Source organism: Diabrotica undecimpunctata, chromosome 6 (genome assembly GCF_040954645.1).
Source record: "Diabrotica undecimpunctata isolate CICGRU chromosome 6, icDiaUnde3, whole genome shotgun sequence".
NCBI lineage: Eukaryota > Metazoa > Arthropoda > Insecta > Coleoptera > Chrysomelidae > Diabrotica > Diabrotica undecimpunctata.
This window is the reverse complement of record NC_092808.1, coordinates 51,457,054-51,475,922: the sequence shown is the minus strand read 5'-3', so window position 1 is coordinate 51,475,922 and position 18,869 is coordinate 51,457,054. Positions and strand designations below refer to the sequence as shown.

General features: G+C 32.5%; 1 protein-coding gene across 5 annotated transcripts in view; it reads left to right on the top strand.

Moving 5' to 3' along the window:
• CAH1 (carbonic anhydrase 1) overlaps nt 1–18,869 on the top strand; it is a 210,019-nt gene that overhangs the window by 145,540 nt on the left and 45,610 nt on the right. For all 5 annotated transcript variants that reach the window (XM_072534696.1, XM_072534694.1, XM_072534693.1 and 2 more), the window contains exon 3: nt 17,551–17,742. In XM_072534696.1, coding sequence (XP_072390797.1) covers nt 17,551–17,742 — 192 coding nt within the window. The remainder of the gene's footprint in view (nt 1–17,550; nt 17,743–18,869) is intronic.

Genomic DNA, 18,869 nt, shown 5'->3' with positions numbered 1-18,869 from the left:
CTACTGCATGTGGCAGAAAGATTGAAGACAGCATCTGGTTAAAGTATCTGCGTAGCGATGCTGTGAAGAGGATGATCGCTGTAGACGCGTTCAACGAGGAGAAGCGGCATCTTCGACACTAGATGTGATCATCTCAAGTTCGTGTTAACTACTGCCAAACTGCCTTGGTTCTGTGATTATAATCAGAGAACAGTTCTTTCTATGGTATAATTTCTAATACAAAACCCGTACATAGAAAAACCGAACACACTGTGTTCGGTTGTTCTCTGACCCGTACTTAGAGATTCTACGAGGTGGTCTCGGGATAGTTAAAAATTGTATATATATTTCTTCAACTAATTTGATTGTTTAAAAGATTTTGATCTTTCGGTGGAATTAGGAACAAGTGGTTTCTCAGAATTTGACGAAAATAATATAAATCAGCCAATTTTAACCTGAGAATTTAACAAACATAAAGAAGATATCTAATGAGAATAAGTAATTAAAATATATAACTAAAGTCTTATTATATTATAACAAAATAATATACTATGTATCCATATTATAATAAAGTAATAAGAATATGAAAAATAAAATATTTAAAAAAATACTAAAATACTTTCTCAAACAATCTTTTTAATACCATTATATTGTATTTTCCCTGTACTATGAATTAGTTGACTGGATTTTGAAACAAACTTGTATTTGTTAACCAGACTAATTTATTTCGTAAATCTTTATTTACAACTGATTAATCACGTGAGTACGTCAACAATCTGTATGATAATTTGCACGTGACTCCAATTGGTGCTTTTATTATAAAGGCGATAACCCACATTTATAACGTAACCGGTTAAATTCTCGTGATACACAGGCGATCAAAAATTGTAGAATTATCATTTACTATTATTTATGTTTCTTGCTGTAATCAAAGTGAATTGACCTTGTTAATTTTAATATTTATTATACGATTTGCACGTTTTTTTACATTAAACAGAGGGGTTTAGCAGGTGATTTTGAGGTGTTTATTAAACAATGATAACGTGAACGTTTTACTGAATTTTATTTTGTATATTTGATATAAATTAAGTCTATACTGAATTGCTTATGATACCTTAAACAAGTTGTGGTGTTACGGATCTTTTATTTTTCCTTTCAAACCTGAACTACTACAAAAAATATGTGACATATACACACAACCAAATTTATATGGATTCATCTGGTATTTCTTATTATTTCAAACAAATTTATAAAAACCAACATACAAAGTTGAACAATACTTAGTTGAAAGCAATTTCATCATCAAGACATAAAAATTCAAGAACACGGTAAATTTTTGAAAAGGCAAATTGAAACCATTTGTTTTAAAGGCAATAGCATAAAAAAATTCAATGTAAAATAAGTAATGTTTAAATTGTTCTTATTTATTTTTTAATGCATGCAATGCTTATGCAAGCTTTAATTCGTGTGGGCATGCTCCTAAACTAATTTTCAGCATTTTTTATGGTAGATTGTTCCATTCTTCAATAGCAAGATCAAAAAATGCTATATAGAGTTAAGGTCGGGTGAGCAAGCAGGCCATTCCAGAACAGTGATATCTTCTGCTTCAAGGACGTCTGTAGTCACTCTTCTGGTATGTGGAGGTGCATTATCATGCATGAAAATTAAATTTCCCTCATTGTAGTATAGTAATGCACGTTCATTGGAGACCGATGTATAGTAGTTATCGTTCAGATAAGATTCATGTTGAGCAGTGAGCAATCAGATATCTATATTAAGTAAGATGTGTTTTTATGATGTAGCCATACCTCTTTATAAACAGCAGAGAAGATTATATAGTGAATGATTGCTGGTTTGGACATATTTTAAGAATGGTATACATTCCTATTCGTTTCATTTCCAGCGATAGCCGATGCTGTACGTTATTCCTATTTCAATAACATATGAATTGTTTTGAGATAGAGAGAGAGACTTTTTTTTCGATGAGGTCTGTTTTTTATATTCATTATACCGTCCTCGTTCATTTAACGCTTTTTATCGTTAAAATCGAACAACTATCACAGAACATTCTAAATTATGTTATGGTCGTAGATAAAATATAGTATGCAGCTCGTAACGGTTAGTTACTGGATTAAATAACATATTCGATACTCCCCACACCGTTAACATATCACAAGCTCCAAATTAACATCCGGATATAATACCGTTTTTGGCAATACCACTTACACTATTCCCTCCCAATTTACAACGACCCCTTTGTACATCACGTTCCGCCGAGCCAACGCACCGTTTCCAACAACCACCTCTTACGCTTTAAAAGAATTGACGCTATTTTCAAGATTGAAAGATTTGAAAGAAGAAGAATTGACGCTATCTTCACGTTTGGACGATTTGAAAGAAGCAGAATTGACGCTATCTTCAAGTTTAAACGATTTGAAAGAAGAAGAATTGACGCCATCTTCAAGTTTGAACGATTTGAAAGAAGAAGAATTGACGCGATCTTCAAGTTTGAACTACCCCCGTCCCCCCCAAAACAGTATTACCCATAGCTGCGCGAAACCTGTTGCGCGTACGGTTCCAACCGCCACGGCTGCTCATCGGCTCCAACGTCAGTGAGAACACCTGAACAGGTGCAAACATCAAAGAATGCCGCTTTTTGCCACGGTCGGTAAAATTTTCCCAGGCTGAGGTGGCCCTTACTCTGCTCACTTCAGAGCCTAACTAAGATTCTAGAACCAAATCAACATATCTACGATAATTAGATGAATAGAAATTAAAGTCATTTTTGCACCGATCTTAATAGCTTCCCAGAACATGACACTTCCTACTTTATATCTGTGACAGGTCTAGCAGTTTTCGTTCTTGCTTGTCTTCATCGGTCGGTTTCAATTTGTCGGTCATCTTATTTCACGCAAACCCTGGTTTCGTCTGAAAATAGCACATTTAGTAAATTTCCAGTGTTTGTAACAGTCGTTACTTTTATTACAATTTGTATTTAAATAATAAACAATTTATATGAAAATAATTTCAGAGATGTAGTATGGGTTGCCTAACTTTAAGTGTTCATTTGCCCATTAAGTGTGTATTGTTAATAATTTAAGTTGTCACTCTGTTCTAATTTGGTACCATTGCGAACCAAAAGAGATGACAGGAGATTAAGGGAGGTGGAAATTGGCTCTTCTTGGTTAATTAACTGTGAATTAAAATTCACTTCTGATCTAGAGTTTGAAGTGGTACAAGTGGCAGTTAGCGAAAGAAAATCCAATTAATGCATAGAATTTCCTTCACTTCAAGAAGTTAAATATTCTCAGTATACCATAACGATTTAATTGACGGTGTTTTCGCAAACTCGGGAGGTGAAGTGAGATTTCTAGCACGGAATTGATTAGCTATCTGGTAAATAATAATTTTTTATATTATAAACATTAGAGTATTTTATCTATATCCTATTATTCAGATTCATTATTTCATATTTTAATATAGTATTTTGTCCAAGGCCATTATATTTTTACTCTATGTGAAGTAAGGTCACGCTACATCCGATTGGATGGGTTTTTTTATCTACCATAATTATCTTTTTGCTCCGGTTTCTTATGCTGAAAGAAACTTTCCTCACTTCTTCTTTGATTTCTTTTTATCAATATTGAGATTAGAAGTAACGGGGAATTGTTTTCAGCCACCTACCATGGAATTATAAATTTCCCTCAGAACATCCGAGGGAGAGTACCACTTCAACTCTATTAGAATCAGGGTCATTGGGACAAGCCACAGGGAGTATTATCTACTCCACTGAGCTAACTGAGCCAATTAGCACCAGCTCCGTGCTCATTTCGGACCTCAAGGAGGACTTCGCTGGGACACCGAAACCATTCGGGAGTATCCTTCCAGACAGCTGTAGGAGGACAGTTGGTTTTTGATTCAGAACTATATATATATATCTTGTTTCACCAGTTCTAGTTTTTTTTTATAACATATATATATATTAATTAATATAACTCCCCTTGGTGTAAGGTATCGGTAAGTTTGAGCTCAAATTCTACCCAGAGATTATCTTCCATTGTTTTTTGTATTAACCATTTATTTCTTTATTAACTTTAATTATTTCATTATTAACTTTAATTATTTCATTATTTGTCTACTTAACTAATTTTTTATATTTCATCTTGCGTTATTAACTCCGGTTATTATCCCTTCAGGATAATATACCGTTTCAATTGTTTAATTTGGCTTGTTCCCATTTATATATATTATTTTGTTTGTATGTGCATTTAGAGTTGTTTAACAATATTGTTGGTCATATTGTAGGTAAGTTTGATATATTTACTTGGCTATACGTTCTTCCAACGTTAGCATTATTTTGTTTAAGGTTGTTTTTAACCTAGATGTAGGTTGTACACTCTATATCAGAGTTATTCTGTCTAGTTTTCAACTTTTTATTATAGTTGTTTTCAACATTTTTTTTTACAACTTAGGTATAATTAATAATTAGTATTTCATATTTCTGATCTTGGTATCACTTTGTCCATATTTTTCCTCTCATCATGTGTGCTTTCAAAGTTGAGCATCTTTTGGTAAACGAATTGGATTACGAATTGAATGTTAGGGGTATAACGCCTGCAGAGTCGGCAAAGGTTGAAGACAAACGCAAGCTTTTGCGTGGAGATTTAAAGCAGAAACAGGAAAATAGGAGTTTTACTCAGATTTCTGCTACACACATCCCTTTCGATGACCAACAGAAGGGAATATCCGAAACCTTAGATGATTTGTCGACGAGAATAGGAGATTTCAGGGGAACTGTACAAGATAACTTGTATGCGCGACTAACTTCTCGTTTAGCTCATATTTCTGGCCGCGTACATTTGTTACATTGCACTACTGAAGAGCAGGAATCTTTTAAAAGGACTGTTTCTCTGAGAATACTTACATTGGAGGGTGAACTTGATTCTAGAGTTAATTATATTGTTACATCGGCGTCCCAACGCAGTGCCTTTTCCAAGTTTTTGGTTTTAAGACAGTAGCTTTTAGCTGATTTTTTTTTTTTCTTACTTGAGTTTTTGTATTTTTGCTTTTTCTTTTTTTTTACTCATATTATTGCTGATTTATTCTATCTTTAAATTTTTTATTAATACTAAACAGGTATACTTATACTGCTGTATTGATTTATTAGTTTTATTTATTAGATTTATTAGTTATTAATATTTTGAGGCCTCAGTGATAGGTTATAGTAGTACAACTTACATTCTAGGTTGAATTTTGTATTTTTATTAAGAACTTATATTTACTTACTTACCTACACATACTTATATCGTATATTATATAAACTTTTATTCCTACAGCCAACAGTACTATACTTATAGGTACTATTAATTGTTGCATATATATTAATATTTGGTTTAGAATAGTTATAATTTACATATAACTAGAAATTATTTTGAGTATTTTAGTAAGATAACTAAGGTATTTATTTGATTATATATATATATATATATATATATATATATATTATTTTTGCTGGCTATTTTGATCTTGGTGGTGTGTTGCTAATAACTTGGCCACATTTTTTTTCACAAATCAGTCCCGAAATTAACTACTAATCATGAAACGTTGAATCCGCCTGTTTTAAGTGATCACAGATGGTCAACTACCAATTCTTCTTTACCCAGTAGCGTTAAACACAATTCTAATGATTACAGTAGTGAAATAGTTCCATTATCAGTATCAACTTTTAGGTTTGTTGATGATGATGATATGTCTATGGTTGTACCATATAATATTTATAACCAATCAAATACTTTAGATTTGCGATTCTTTGTTGGCGATAGAGTTTTAAAGAGAAACTTTGTAAAATCAAGTAAAGGTGATGCTATTTCGGCAAAATTTTGCCAGAAATACATTCCGTGTACGGTTGTAAGGGTAATATCTCCTTTGGTATATGAATTAAGGGACAATTCGTCCAACAAACGAATTGGTCAATTTCATGTAAAGGATTTACTGCCTGATAACACCATCGACGAGGTTAGTTCTTCATCCTCAGAAGAAGACTAACTTAACACTTTCGTTTAAGCTAATCTCTTTCTCTGTTTGTCTTTAGCTTGTTTTGATTATATTTTGCATTTTAGTCTAAGATTTTCTTAATCACCAGATAACGTAGGTACACCGCTATTTTTTGTATCTTTTGGCATTGGTTAATGACTTCTATAACTTATTAGATAATTAGTATGTATGACTTATCCATTTTTTTTTGTATTATAAATGATGCACTTCATAATGAATTAATATTCTTAGGTACTAATCTTCCCAGGAGAATTACTCCTTTTAACCTCTTATGATACGAGGGTTGTTTAGTATATATTTACATATTTAGATTTATACTTATAGTAAATCCTATTGCTGATAAGGAACTATGGAACTATGTTGTTACACTACTGGATCATATATTGTGTGTTATATTTTTGATATTTGATTCCTTAGTATTTGTTTTGATCTATTTGTTCAATATTTGCCAATTTGGAAAGATGTTGTGATTTTTTTTTATCTTTGGTCTGCTTTATTCTCACTTGTCACGAAAATCTTAAATACTCTACAATAATTTATGTCCTGATTCCATATACAGGATGGTTTTGGAATTAGTTTGGAATTTTGAAGTAGGTAAGGATGACCGGTGTCCTTCTTATTTCTTCTTATTTATTCTTCTGAATTTTCAGTCAATGAATCTGTCAATACTCAGCTTTAGTGAATACGTGGGTTCGAGATTGTTGCTCAGCAACTGATCACTGCTGCTCAATTAGGTTCGTACTATATGTGTTTATTGCAGAGTAGGCAGATGTTTATGCCTCATAATATTTCTGGTCAGGAAATGCTCGCGACATGTCCTAACCATTCTTGTGTGATTGTCCAAATATTCCAGTTACCTTTTCACAACTTGATAGGGAAGTTTAATTAGTTCATATTAGTTATCTTACTTCAGGTTATGTTTTTATCTTTAACTATCCCTACACATGTCAAGTTAGTCATTTTCACTATTTAAGAGTTTAGACAAATGAGTTGTCCTCTTAGTGTAATCCCACTTCTTTCCTTAGGCATAAATTGCTGTTTAGATTTAGGACTATTCCCGGATAATTCCATGCTGCGAGAACTTGTTATAAATCTACAGTTTTGTTCAAAATTGATTGCTTGTTCTCGACATATTTTTTTTCTATCGTTAGTAATGGTATTATAGGAAAAGTCCACCACTTATATTTTCTTAGGATTTCTATTGGAATTTTATCGGTGTCTGGTTATTCTCATACATCTGTTGTAGCCCCATGCTATAGTTAGCGAATACCAGCACCCTCAAAATTTATTTAGCCTCTGAATTCCTTTAGTCCATTTTAGACTTTAGACTTTAGGTATTTATCTTTATCTTTGGTTTAGTTCAGTTACATATTACATTACTTAGTCTGAATAAGTGTGACAATGCTGCTTCACACTTTAGGAAATTTTGCTTTATTGTAATTACTTAGTTGGCATTGGCTCATATTACCGGATGAGGGTAAGAGCTAATTTAGTTATTAGCATTAGTGAGAATTGGCCCTTTCCTGATCGTTCTTCTTTGGATATGCTCTATTTATAAATCTGGTGTCCATCGATAGTCCGATTTTGGATTCAGTGTCTGATTCCTCACTTATTTGGTTTATTTGGTTATGTAGGTTCGTATCACCAGATGTGGGTGTACGTAGACCTCATTTAGTTTTGAGATTTAGTATTGGTGTGAATAGGTCCATAAATCTTCCTGGTCGTTCTTCTTTGGATATGCTTTTATGAATCTGGTGTCCATTGATAGTCTGACTTTGGATTAAGCGTCCTATTTCACATTTATTTTGGTTATTACGTCTTTGATATACTTTGGTATGTTTACGATTTAGATTACTATTTGTGTTATTTGGTTTGGTGAGAATTGCTCCATAAATCTTCCTGATTGTTCTTCTCTGGATATATTACTATGAATCTGGTGTCCATTGTTAGTTCAATTTTGGATTAAGTGTTCAATTCTTAACCTATTTAGTTTATGATTTCTTTGATCTTAGTTTAGTATATCTCCGGGTGAGATATTGGTTGAATTGGCTCATACATTTGCCTGGTTGTTCGTCCTTGGATATACTTAGTCTTATAGATCTGATGTCCATGGATAGTTCAATTTTGGATTTAGTGCCCAATTCGACATTTATTTGTCAACAAGAATTTAGTTGGTATATTTAGTTAATATTTGGCTTTTAAGCATATTGTCGATTGAGATTTTGATTCGACTTTCGAGTCATCTGAGGTTGTGGTGTCTGGCGCCATGACCATTCTTTTTTCCCGTGATCTTTAGTTCGTGGTTATTTTTTTTGTGTAAACTTACGGATCAACGTGTAATGTTAGGCCAGTACACTTAGTTATTGATACTTTAATTTTATGAAAAAAAAATTTTGATTAAAATTTTTTTCCCGACTAGTAGGGGAATGTAACAGTCGTTACTTTTATTACAATTTGTATTTAAATAATAAACAATTTATATGAAAATAATTTCAGAGATGTAGTATGGGTTGCCTAACTTTAAGTGTTCATTTGCCCATTAAGTGTGTATTGTTAATAATTTAAGTTGTCACTCTGTTCTAATTTGGTACCATTGCGAACCAAAAGAGATGACAGGAGATTAAGGGAGGTGGAAATTGGCTCTTCTTGGTTAATTAACTGTGAATTAAAATTCACTTCTGATCTAGAGTTTGAAGTGGTACAAGTGGCAGTTAGCGAAAGAAAATCCAATTAATGCATAGAATTTCCTTCACTTCAAGAAGTTAAATATTCTCAGTATACCATAACGATTTAATTGACGGTGTTTTCGCAAACTCGGGAGGTGAAGTGAGATTTCTAGCACGGAATTGATTAGCTATCTGGTAAATAATAATTTTTTATATTATAAACATTAGAGTATTTTATCTATATCCTATTATTCAGATTCATTATTTCATATTTTAATATAGTATTTTGTCCAAGGCCATTATATTTTTACTCTATGTGAAGCAAGGTCACGCTACATCCGATTGGATGGGTTTTTTTATCTACCATAATTATCTTTTTGCTCCGGTTTCTTATGCTGAAAGAAACTTTCCTCACTTCTTCTTTGATTTCTTTTTATCAATATTGAGATTAGAAGTAACGGGGAATTGTTTTCAGCCACCTACCATGGAATTATAAATTTCCCTCAGAACATCCGAGGGAGAGTACCACTTCAACTCTATTAGAATCAGGGTCATTGGGACAAGCCACAGGGAGTATTATCTACTCCACCCTCATTTTTTCTCCAGCCTGCACCTAGAGGTAGGGCAGGACAGTCATCATCGGAACTGAGCCAATTAGCACCAGCTCCGTGCTCATTTCGGACCTCAAGGAGGACTTCGCTGGGACACCGAAACCATTCGGGAGTATCCTTCCAGACAGCTGTAGGAGGACAGTTGGTTTTTGATTCAGAACTATATATATATATATATATCTTGTTTCACCAGTTCTAGTTTTTTTTTATAACATATATATATATTAATTAATATAACTCCCCTTGGTGTAAGGTATCGGTAAGTTTGAGCTCAAATTCTACCCAGAGATTATCTTCCATTGTTTTTTGTATTAACCATTTATTTCTTTATTAACTTTAATTATTTCATTATTAACTTTAATTATTTCATTATTTGTCTACTTAACTAATTTTTTATATTTCATCTTGCGTTATTAACTCCGGTTATTATCCCTTCAGGATAATATACCGTTTCAATTGTTTAATTTGGCTTGTTCCCATTTATATATATTATTTTGTTTGTATGTGCATTTAGAGTTGTTTAACAATATTGTTGGTCATATTGTAGGTAAGTTTGATATATTTACTTGGCTATACGTTCTTCCAACGTTAGCATTATTTTGTTTAAGGTTGTTTTTAACCTAGATGTAGGTTGTACACTCTATATCAGAGTTATTCTGTCTAGTTTTCAACTTTTTATTATAGTTGTTTTCAACATTTTTTTTTTAAAATATTATATTGTGAAATTTTCATATACTTTTTGGTAACTTAGAGATTGTCAAAATCTAAGAAGTTATATTTAATAAACTTGAATTTGTTTTGCATATAATTTTTTTTTATTAATATTTCCTTACCTTTTTACATTTACAGCATTTTTGTTTATTACATCAACTTTAATTAATATTAGCAGTATACGATACCTGGAAGAGTGACCGTTACTCTTTTTAGAGTAGTATCCCTCTTCTGGCGCCCTCAATTTGTTTTCTTTGTTAATTTTCATTATATCTATTCATTTTTCTTATCTTCTTTTCTATCTATCATACATATTTTCCTGATTTACTGTCTTTAAAAGGCATGCAAATTGGCCGTATCCATCCTTGAGTTTCTAGTGGTCATTCTCTTGCCTACATTGCTAGCCTAGCCACATTCCGTTCAATATTTTTTTTTCATACTTCTTTACTTAATTGTTATCTATTTTATCCCATATATATATAGACCACTCTTCTTATACCTCTCTCCTCCTACACACCCCAGTATTTTGCTACATGTTCCAGTTTTGGTGTTGAAGACACCAATCTAGGCAATTAATCTTGTGCTGCCCGGATAACTTATGAACCCGTAACTGTCTACTGCTGTATAGTCCTTGGGCACGAAGACTTTTTCTTATCGTTTAAACTGACACACTTACACCTGTATCTTTCAAAAGTTGCATTTGGAACTGCTGGTGACAAATTGTTGGGTCTCTTCTAGCAACTCAGACAATGAAACTATCGTGGCGAGCTGTTGTTACATTTGGCCACTTTATCTTGGTCTATTCTTCAGCGTTGCTAATTCCTGATACCTAGCATAGGTTTTTGACACAACGCCTTGTGTTACGCGCCTACCACGGCAGCTATGTCTCTCTGAGACATTCCTTGCTCTACAAGACCAATAATATTTCCCCTTTGCACATCCGTTAACCCCACATAAGGCATATTTTCATTTCTGAACACAAAAGTTAGTTTATTTATTTTCGTTTAATTTACAACTAAATCAAATAAATCTATAACGTACTGGGCTTGTGTTATCTGATTGTCCTATCGGTTTGTCTATTTCCAATAAAAACCTTTATTCTTCGCAACCATAATAAGTTTTTTAAAAGAAATTAATATTTATTTTGAAATACATGGTGATTTCGAATAAGTTTGGGTGTGTGTATGTTTCTGATCTAGGCGATAACTGGTTACATAACCAGAATTCTCCATTTCTGGCAGTAGCTTATCCTATCGTTTCCCAATACATAAAACAGTCCAGATGAATTAATTTTCTTTCAATCGAATTTCAATATCTCTCTCGTATGTCAAAGTCAATGTTTGTTTCCCAAATTTTGACAATGAAGATCCAATTTATTTTTAGCATCAGATAGCCAAGATTGATAATCCATATCGGATTTTCTCGGATGGTCCAAACTCAAGATTGTGAGTTGGTTGTGCTGTATATATTTCGGGGCACCAAGAATCGCTAACGTTCAAGTTAGTTAAAAACTTAATGGTGAGATTGTATCAAGCTCTAGAATGGACTGTCATAAAAAAATTTCTAACCATGAAATTGTAATTATGTCTGATTCAAAGTTTGTGTTATTAGCATTAGAAAATTCGTGTAAATCCTTATACGTATATAAAACTCTCGTGTCATGATTTTTGTCCAAGCTAATATTCAAAAACCACTGAACCGATTATAGTAAAATTTCGATCAATAAACCTTATTTTTTTAATTATAAATTCAAAATATTATATACGACTTTATCTCTACAGTTTTAGTTCATTTGATTTATGTAGTTATAAAATTCCGCCTTCCGCCTTCTAGATTTCCTCGGATAATAGTCTTTCCATGTTTTCTGTGTCTGCTCTCATAACATGTCCAAAGTATTTTAATTGTTGGAGATAGACTTTGCTGGATAGCTGTTTGCTGACTTTTAACTCATTTAGAATTGAATTATTTGTCCTGTGGTCGGTCCACGTAACTTGTTATATTTTTCGTCAGTACTGGGAATATTAAGCAGTTGACCAACCTCATTTTTAGAGTTCAGACCAACAGTCAAATGGCCGGTGGCCAATTTCGCACCCCTTGATCCGAACACAAGGTAACTCTGGTCGTCACTCAGGTTGCGTGGCAACATCCGAGGCATTCTCTTGGATAGCTCGCATAACTTTCTTGAGAATGATGATGCAATGGATTCCCCTGCCATATGTCATCTATTTTATCGCAGTATCACAACCATTCTATTGACACAGCTCCGCTTGCGAAAATCAAATTATAAGCCGGTCCGCCGATCCAGGACCATTTCCTATGCGCCTTATCTTGGTACAGCCGGTTGCTGCTGCCCTCCGTCAGAAATATTTATCGACTTGTCGGTCGTGCTGTGGGACGAAAAGGGTATATGGATATTACTTACAGGATAAGGACCTGTTTTCTCCTAGGAGGGGAGCTTAGGAGAGAAACAGTAGCTGGCGTAGGGGCAGGGTTGCCAAGTCCTGAAGTAGTCTGTCTTTTACTGGGAACTGTAGAAGAATACTACCCACTACCCCGTTGAATATTATAATTGATGTAAAATAGTTTAACTGGATTTTTGAGTTTTCTTTGTTATGAGTTTCAGGAAATTTTTTAAATTTAGAGCGTGTTATGAAAAGTAGAATGTCCAAGCCGAATGTGTGAACGCGTTTGCTAAAATGCAAAATATCTGCATTTGGAGAATCATAAACAAAAGTTCTATGTAACAGTAGTTTGTACTCCAGAAGTTCCTTCGCAACAGTTCTTGCAAATATTGTAGCCATATTCCGGATGGAAATCGTAGGCACCGGCAGAAGAAAATGAAGAGTAAACAAATACAATTAATAAAATTGTAAAACAAATATTTCAGCTTGGTAAAAATGAAAATATACAGACACCATAAAAAATGTTAAAAAAAGTACTAAAGCGTTAATGCTAAAATATAAAATTGGCAAAAGAAAGGACAGTACATCGTTAGCATCATTTGTTTTGTCTTGCAGATTTATAGAAGGCACAGATTAAAGGAAAAATCTTAATTTTGGTTTCGTCAATAGAAATCTTCGGGTTTCTACTTTCGAAATTTATAAAATTGGTATTTAAAAATATTTTCTAAAAAAAATACTTGCTCTACCATGATGAATAGAAAATTATGAAATTAAATATTTATTTTTCATTTTAAATAGATCTAAACTGTTATTTATATGGCATGTATGTAAACTGTTTTCTAGGTAACAGCCAAAATAAATTTTCGTCACCACAATAATCCTTTTGATATTCAATCCAAAATAAATCTCATTTTTTATTGGGATTTTTTGATAACGCTAATCAAAAATAGCATTAAATTTAGATCGATCACGCAAATATTATCGTGATTTAAATGAAAAAATACATTCACGCAGTAGATTAGGAGCGATTCAAAACAACTAACTTAATCTTAGATAATACCAACGTCCTTCATTTGACCATAAAATTTAATCATCATAAAAAATTGGAAAAGTAACCATTATTATTGATTTTATTTATAGATTATTGAAATAAATTTACAAGAAATTTACAGAAATAACAAGTTTTTAATTATTCATTGGTCCAATGGTTGCCAATGTGCTATAGTATTATATGGCAAAATATTATCGATATGTTAGATAACTGAATATCCTGATGGGATGTTGCATTGTCTAGGAATAAAAGAATTTTTCTTTTTTGATGTTTTATTTTTCTGTCAAATTTGTGTAGGCAATCTGTCACGAAATCTTTGGCCATGCTGGCCTTCTTGTTGTAGTACCAGTCGACTTGGAGTTTATCAACGTGAAAATTTTTAAGACATCGAGGATTTTTACTTTTACCAATCACCAAAGGTTTTTCTTTTTCTCGTACAGAGCTCGTACAGACCAGTCTCATCAGCGTTATAAATATCTTCGTGTAAATAGCCACGTAATAAATTTGGCAGTTTTCTTTCTCACTCTTAAACGACATCAAGGTTAAGATTTGAAGCTTTTCCAGAAATTGCTCTAAATTTAAAGTTGTGTCTTAAGCAAGTCAACTTCAACAATTGGAAGCTTTAAAATTCGAATTGAATCGTCGCCTCTTTCCACCTCTTTCTTTTATTATCGGTCCAGATAATGGAATGTTCTTACTTCTCGTTTTACAAAACCAATCGTACCTATAGTATCGAAGGCAACAGTTTCAGTTTTAATCTTTTTTTTTTGTTCAACATTTCCACTTTCACTATACCACTTCTTTAAATCGGCATTTTTCTTTAAAATGTCACTAAACTTCAGTTTTTCCTATTTGAAACTTTTCGGCCAAAACTCGAACACAATTACTAGAGGATATACCTCTCACCTTAAGACAAAACATGTGGTTTTTCCACGACGAGGCATGACCACATTATTCTTCAATACTTAAATCAACAGTTTTCTCATTGATGGATTTGTCGTGGAAGTTCGTTTACTTAGCCACCTAGAAGTCCTGACCCTTTGGATTTTCAATTTGGTCTCAAATAAAGGCATCAGTTTACAAACAAAGAATAAATTATCTTTTAGAATTGTTACAAAAATAGAAGAAGCCTCAAATGTGATTAAAAAATAATATAGAAGAGATATTTCGTATTAAGAGATCTTTGCGAAACCGGATTATATAGTGTATTGAAGTAAATTGTGGATATTCTGAACATTTACAGTTTTTTTTTGTTTACTTTAAATACTTTATTGTTATACGTTTAAAGAATAAAATTTTTTATTGTAAAATTAAAATTCATTGGACTTTTTAGAAGCAAATAAATCAGTAACCGATCGAATTATATAAGTCAAACATGAGGAACTTTTTTTGTAGAAATTAATGCTACTTCATATTGTTCTACTATTTTACCTATAGTTCACCCGAAAAAAATTGCTCTGATTTACTAAACACAACACAGTGTAACTTGCTACCTCTATTAGCAATGCTAAATTAAAGTCTAAATTAGCAATCCTCATGCCAAAAACGTAAAATTGACCATTTTTGAATAGAAATGGTGTCAATATACAAAATTATTGCGAAAATTAAAATCCATGTTTAAATTTTAAACACCCGGTAATTTGGAAACAAGCAATATCTGTATAAGGTATCTTGGGCAGAATTATCTTATTTAGAGGTCTACTGTCTGTGTCAAGTTAAGAATTCATAAAGGAGCCTTATGGGAAGCGGTGATGCCAGAACTACCGATAGACTGAGATAGGCGAGAGTAGTGGAGTTGCAGCGAAAAAGCAGGGCCGAACTGCATGTTATATTGCACATTAGACGTTTTTTCACTTAGGTAACTTTAAATTTTTTTTGTTTTTTTGAAAAATAAAAATTAAAGACATGTCTTTTTCTCACAACAGTTATTTATTAAATTTCGGCTTAGGTCATCATCAGACTCTTAAAAATATTCTTAATTGTTTAATGAACAAATTGAGTGAGTATTGTGGTAGATATTATTAGTGTCAGTAAAAAACATAAAAAAACAATAAAAACTTCTGTATATTTTAAAAAAAATACAACAGAACCATAGAAATGTAACAAATTATTTGGTTTTTTAGTTTGACATTTATATATTTACAATATTACAATTATCAAAAACTATGTACATTCTTCGTCCATATCCAAATCGGAATTGTCACTACTATCATATAAATCTATAACTATGGGAGTTACGTCTTCCATTAGACCGTCCACTTCCCAAAATTTTTTCTCCAGAGTCATTACATGTTGAATATAGTTTTTCCAGTTATCAGACGTAACATTTGAAAACGCTTTTTTTATGAGGTCCTCCATATCCTTCGCTTTGAAGGTGCTGTTATTTACGGCCACATGCCTTTTTACTTGGCTCCATACCATTTCAATTGGATTTAATTCGCAATGGTATGGAGGCAAACGAAGCACTTTGACATTATTTTGTTGTTTACAAAGTTCTTCAATTTTGTAATTATCAAAATTTTGTTTAAATTGCGCGACTACCTCCAAAAGCTCGCACTTCAGATAATTTTCTTCAAAAAATATGTCTTTTTGTCTTAACCAGTCCATAATGTTATTCTTATTCCACGATTGGTTAGGCAACAACTCGGTTTTTACACTATGATATGGAGCATTGTCCATAACAATAACCGTTTTTCGAACTAAGTTGGGCAACAGTTTGTTTTCAAACCAGTTCTTTTCCAAACTATTGTTTGGAATGACTAAGTACATAAAGAGAATTAGAAAACTATTAATAGTCAATTATAAAGTAATCAATATTGTTTACTGTTAGGGCCTGTTAGCCCGGCTTGCCCGATAATGGAAGTTTAAGCACAATATCTTAATTATTATTGCTTTCTATTTATTAACTATTGTGAAAGTAATATTTTATAAATAATTTTGAGAGTTGACACCTAAGCTGTCAGAATTACCTGTGCCATAATAATTAACCAATTGCGTAAAACCTAATATTTTAACCACTAATAAAGACATTTTTCTAATAATCTTTAAAATCACTTCCCTGAAAATGTAACCATATTTATAAGTAATTGTAGTCGTTAAGCTTATTAAATAGATACGTACCTATCTTTTTAAAATAAATTTGATTAACATTGGAAAATATAAATAAAAATTTGAATATAAATAAAGAATGGGTTATTTCGGCCGGCCCTGCATAGTCCCGTGAACTATTGGCAACATACGCCCGTAAGAAATGCACTGGCCTATCTGTTCAGTTGTGAATTCTTAACTTGAAACAGTCTTTAGTATCTAAAAGTCAGAGATTGGATACCCTGTATATATTCTCTCTGTAGAGTATATAACCAAAAAAAACCCAATTGTTTTTCTCCATACCTAATTAGCTTTAAAAGTAATCGATTTGATGTAGACGTTACGTTGACAATAGCCTGTTTACTTTATCAATTCCTTTTAACATTCCACTAGTTACTAAATTAGAAGTACTTCCTTTGATTTACATGGTTGTATTTTTCCTATCACGATTCGGTCAGGATCTATTTATTATTCGTGAATAACGCACTACAGACAAAGCACATGTTTGTGTGATGTTCTTGAAATGCACATTACTGCATTACTACTAGACTGTCTTACTAATAGATTAATGATGGTAATTATTGCTTAAATCATTTTAGGTTCGATGTATTGTCAGGCGTTTCCTTGTAAGTCGCATGACTTGAGACTTAATGCTGTATTTTGAATTTGTCGTTTAAAAGATCATTGCAAAAGTTTAGATAAGTCTAATATCGGTTATGTTCGCCATCTTATATATAGCGTTCAGGGCTAGTAGCTTTTATATGTTTTGAGGATTTCATAATAAGGTTAAGTTCTTTTTTATTAGTTATTATTTCTGTTCCACCAAGGACATGCAAAATATGAATAGGAATATTTAGTGATTTTATAAAGTTCTTAACATAAAATAGGTAACTAACACCACACATTGTAACGCTATATTATTTATTTATGGTGTAGCTACTGAAATACTTGTAATGTATATCGTATTCAAATATGTATTTTCTTTTCAGGACCTCACTCATGGGTATCTAAATTTCCTGATGCGGCTGGAGAACGTCAAAGTCCAATTGATATTTCGCCTGTTAGCGTAACAAAATTCCATACCGAAGAAAGGCTGCAATGGAAATACGAACCGGAACCATCGACTAAATTGGAAAACACTGGAGCTGCTTGGAAAGTTGACGTTATAGGCAAAGGATCAGGTAACGTGAAGTATATTTTTTATAATAGATAGATTTCTAACGAAAAAGTTTACATCTACATAATTGTATATTGTAGTACTTGAAATTTTCAGTTTTATGTAGCGTATCATATATCTACGATTTATTAAAAGTTTAAAACAAATGAATAGGAAGAAGTAATAATATGTGAAGAGTACATATGTGTAAATGTAAATTTAAATAAACAGGGTACGGATAAAGACTAAATACAATCAAGAATTTCAAAAAATTCTTGAAAATACAAATTTACAGAACAGGAAAAATACAAATTTACGAAACAATAATAAAGATTAATCTATTATATTGGTATGAAACTTAATGAGTAAATTGACAGGAGCCATCGAACATAAACTGCATACGATCAAGTTGGACGTGCTAAAAGGTTCGACAGGAATTTAACGTACCTACTTGTATAATAAGAAAGGAAGAAGTAAAACAGAATAATGAGGATAGAAGTTTCAACCATCGTGAATATAGAAATAGGTCAACTGATTTGATATTGTCACGTTAAGAGAATTTCCACTCACAGGCTGCCAAGAAAATCTTTACGGTCACCAGAAGAGAGGAAGGAATGATAGTTCTTCTTCTTTTTCTTCCTCATTATAAGCAATTCTGCTTGTTCATTGGCAGATTAATATCTCTATGGAAGATTGCCCCTCCGTCTTTTGCGCGGTTGTTTGCCGATTGGTGACTTATCACTTGCTATTTTGTACGTTACATTTTCACACTGTACGTTACATTTTCTTCTATCTTCACTTCTCTTTCGATCTCTCAGCATATTTCCTGTTATTCTTCTCAGTACTCTCGTCTCTGCCGTTTCCAGTAGCCTGTATTGTGGCTGTGTCGGGTCTTGTTTCTGAGGCATATGTCCTTATTGGTCTTATACTCGCTTTATAAATTCTTGACTTCATCACAGTAAATATGTCTGTTTCGCCATACAGTGTTATTAACGCATCCTGCCAATCTACATAGCTGGACAGTGTAATTCTAAGGATATTCCAAGATATTCCAAGAATAATAGTTGGATGCAAAATATCCAGAAACCGATAAGTACCAGAGACTTGAAGGAAGATCAATGAAACAAGAAAGAAAAATGGAAACTTGGAATC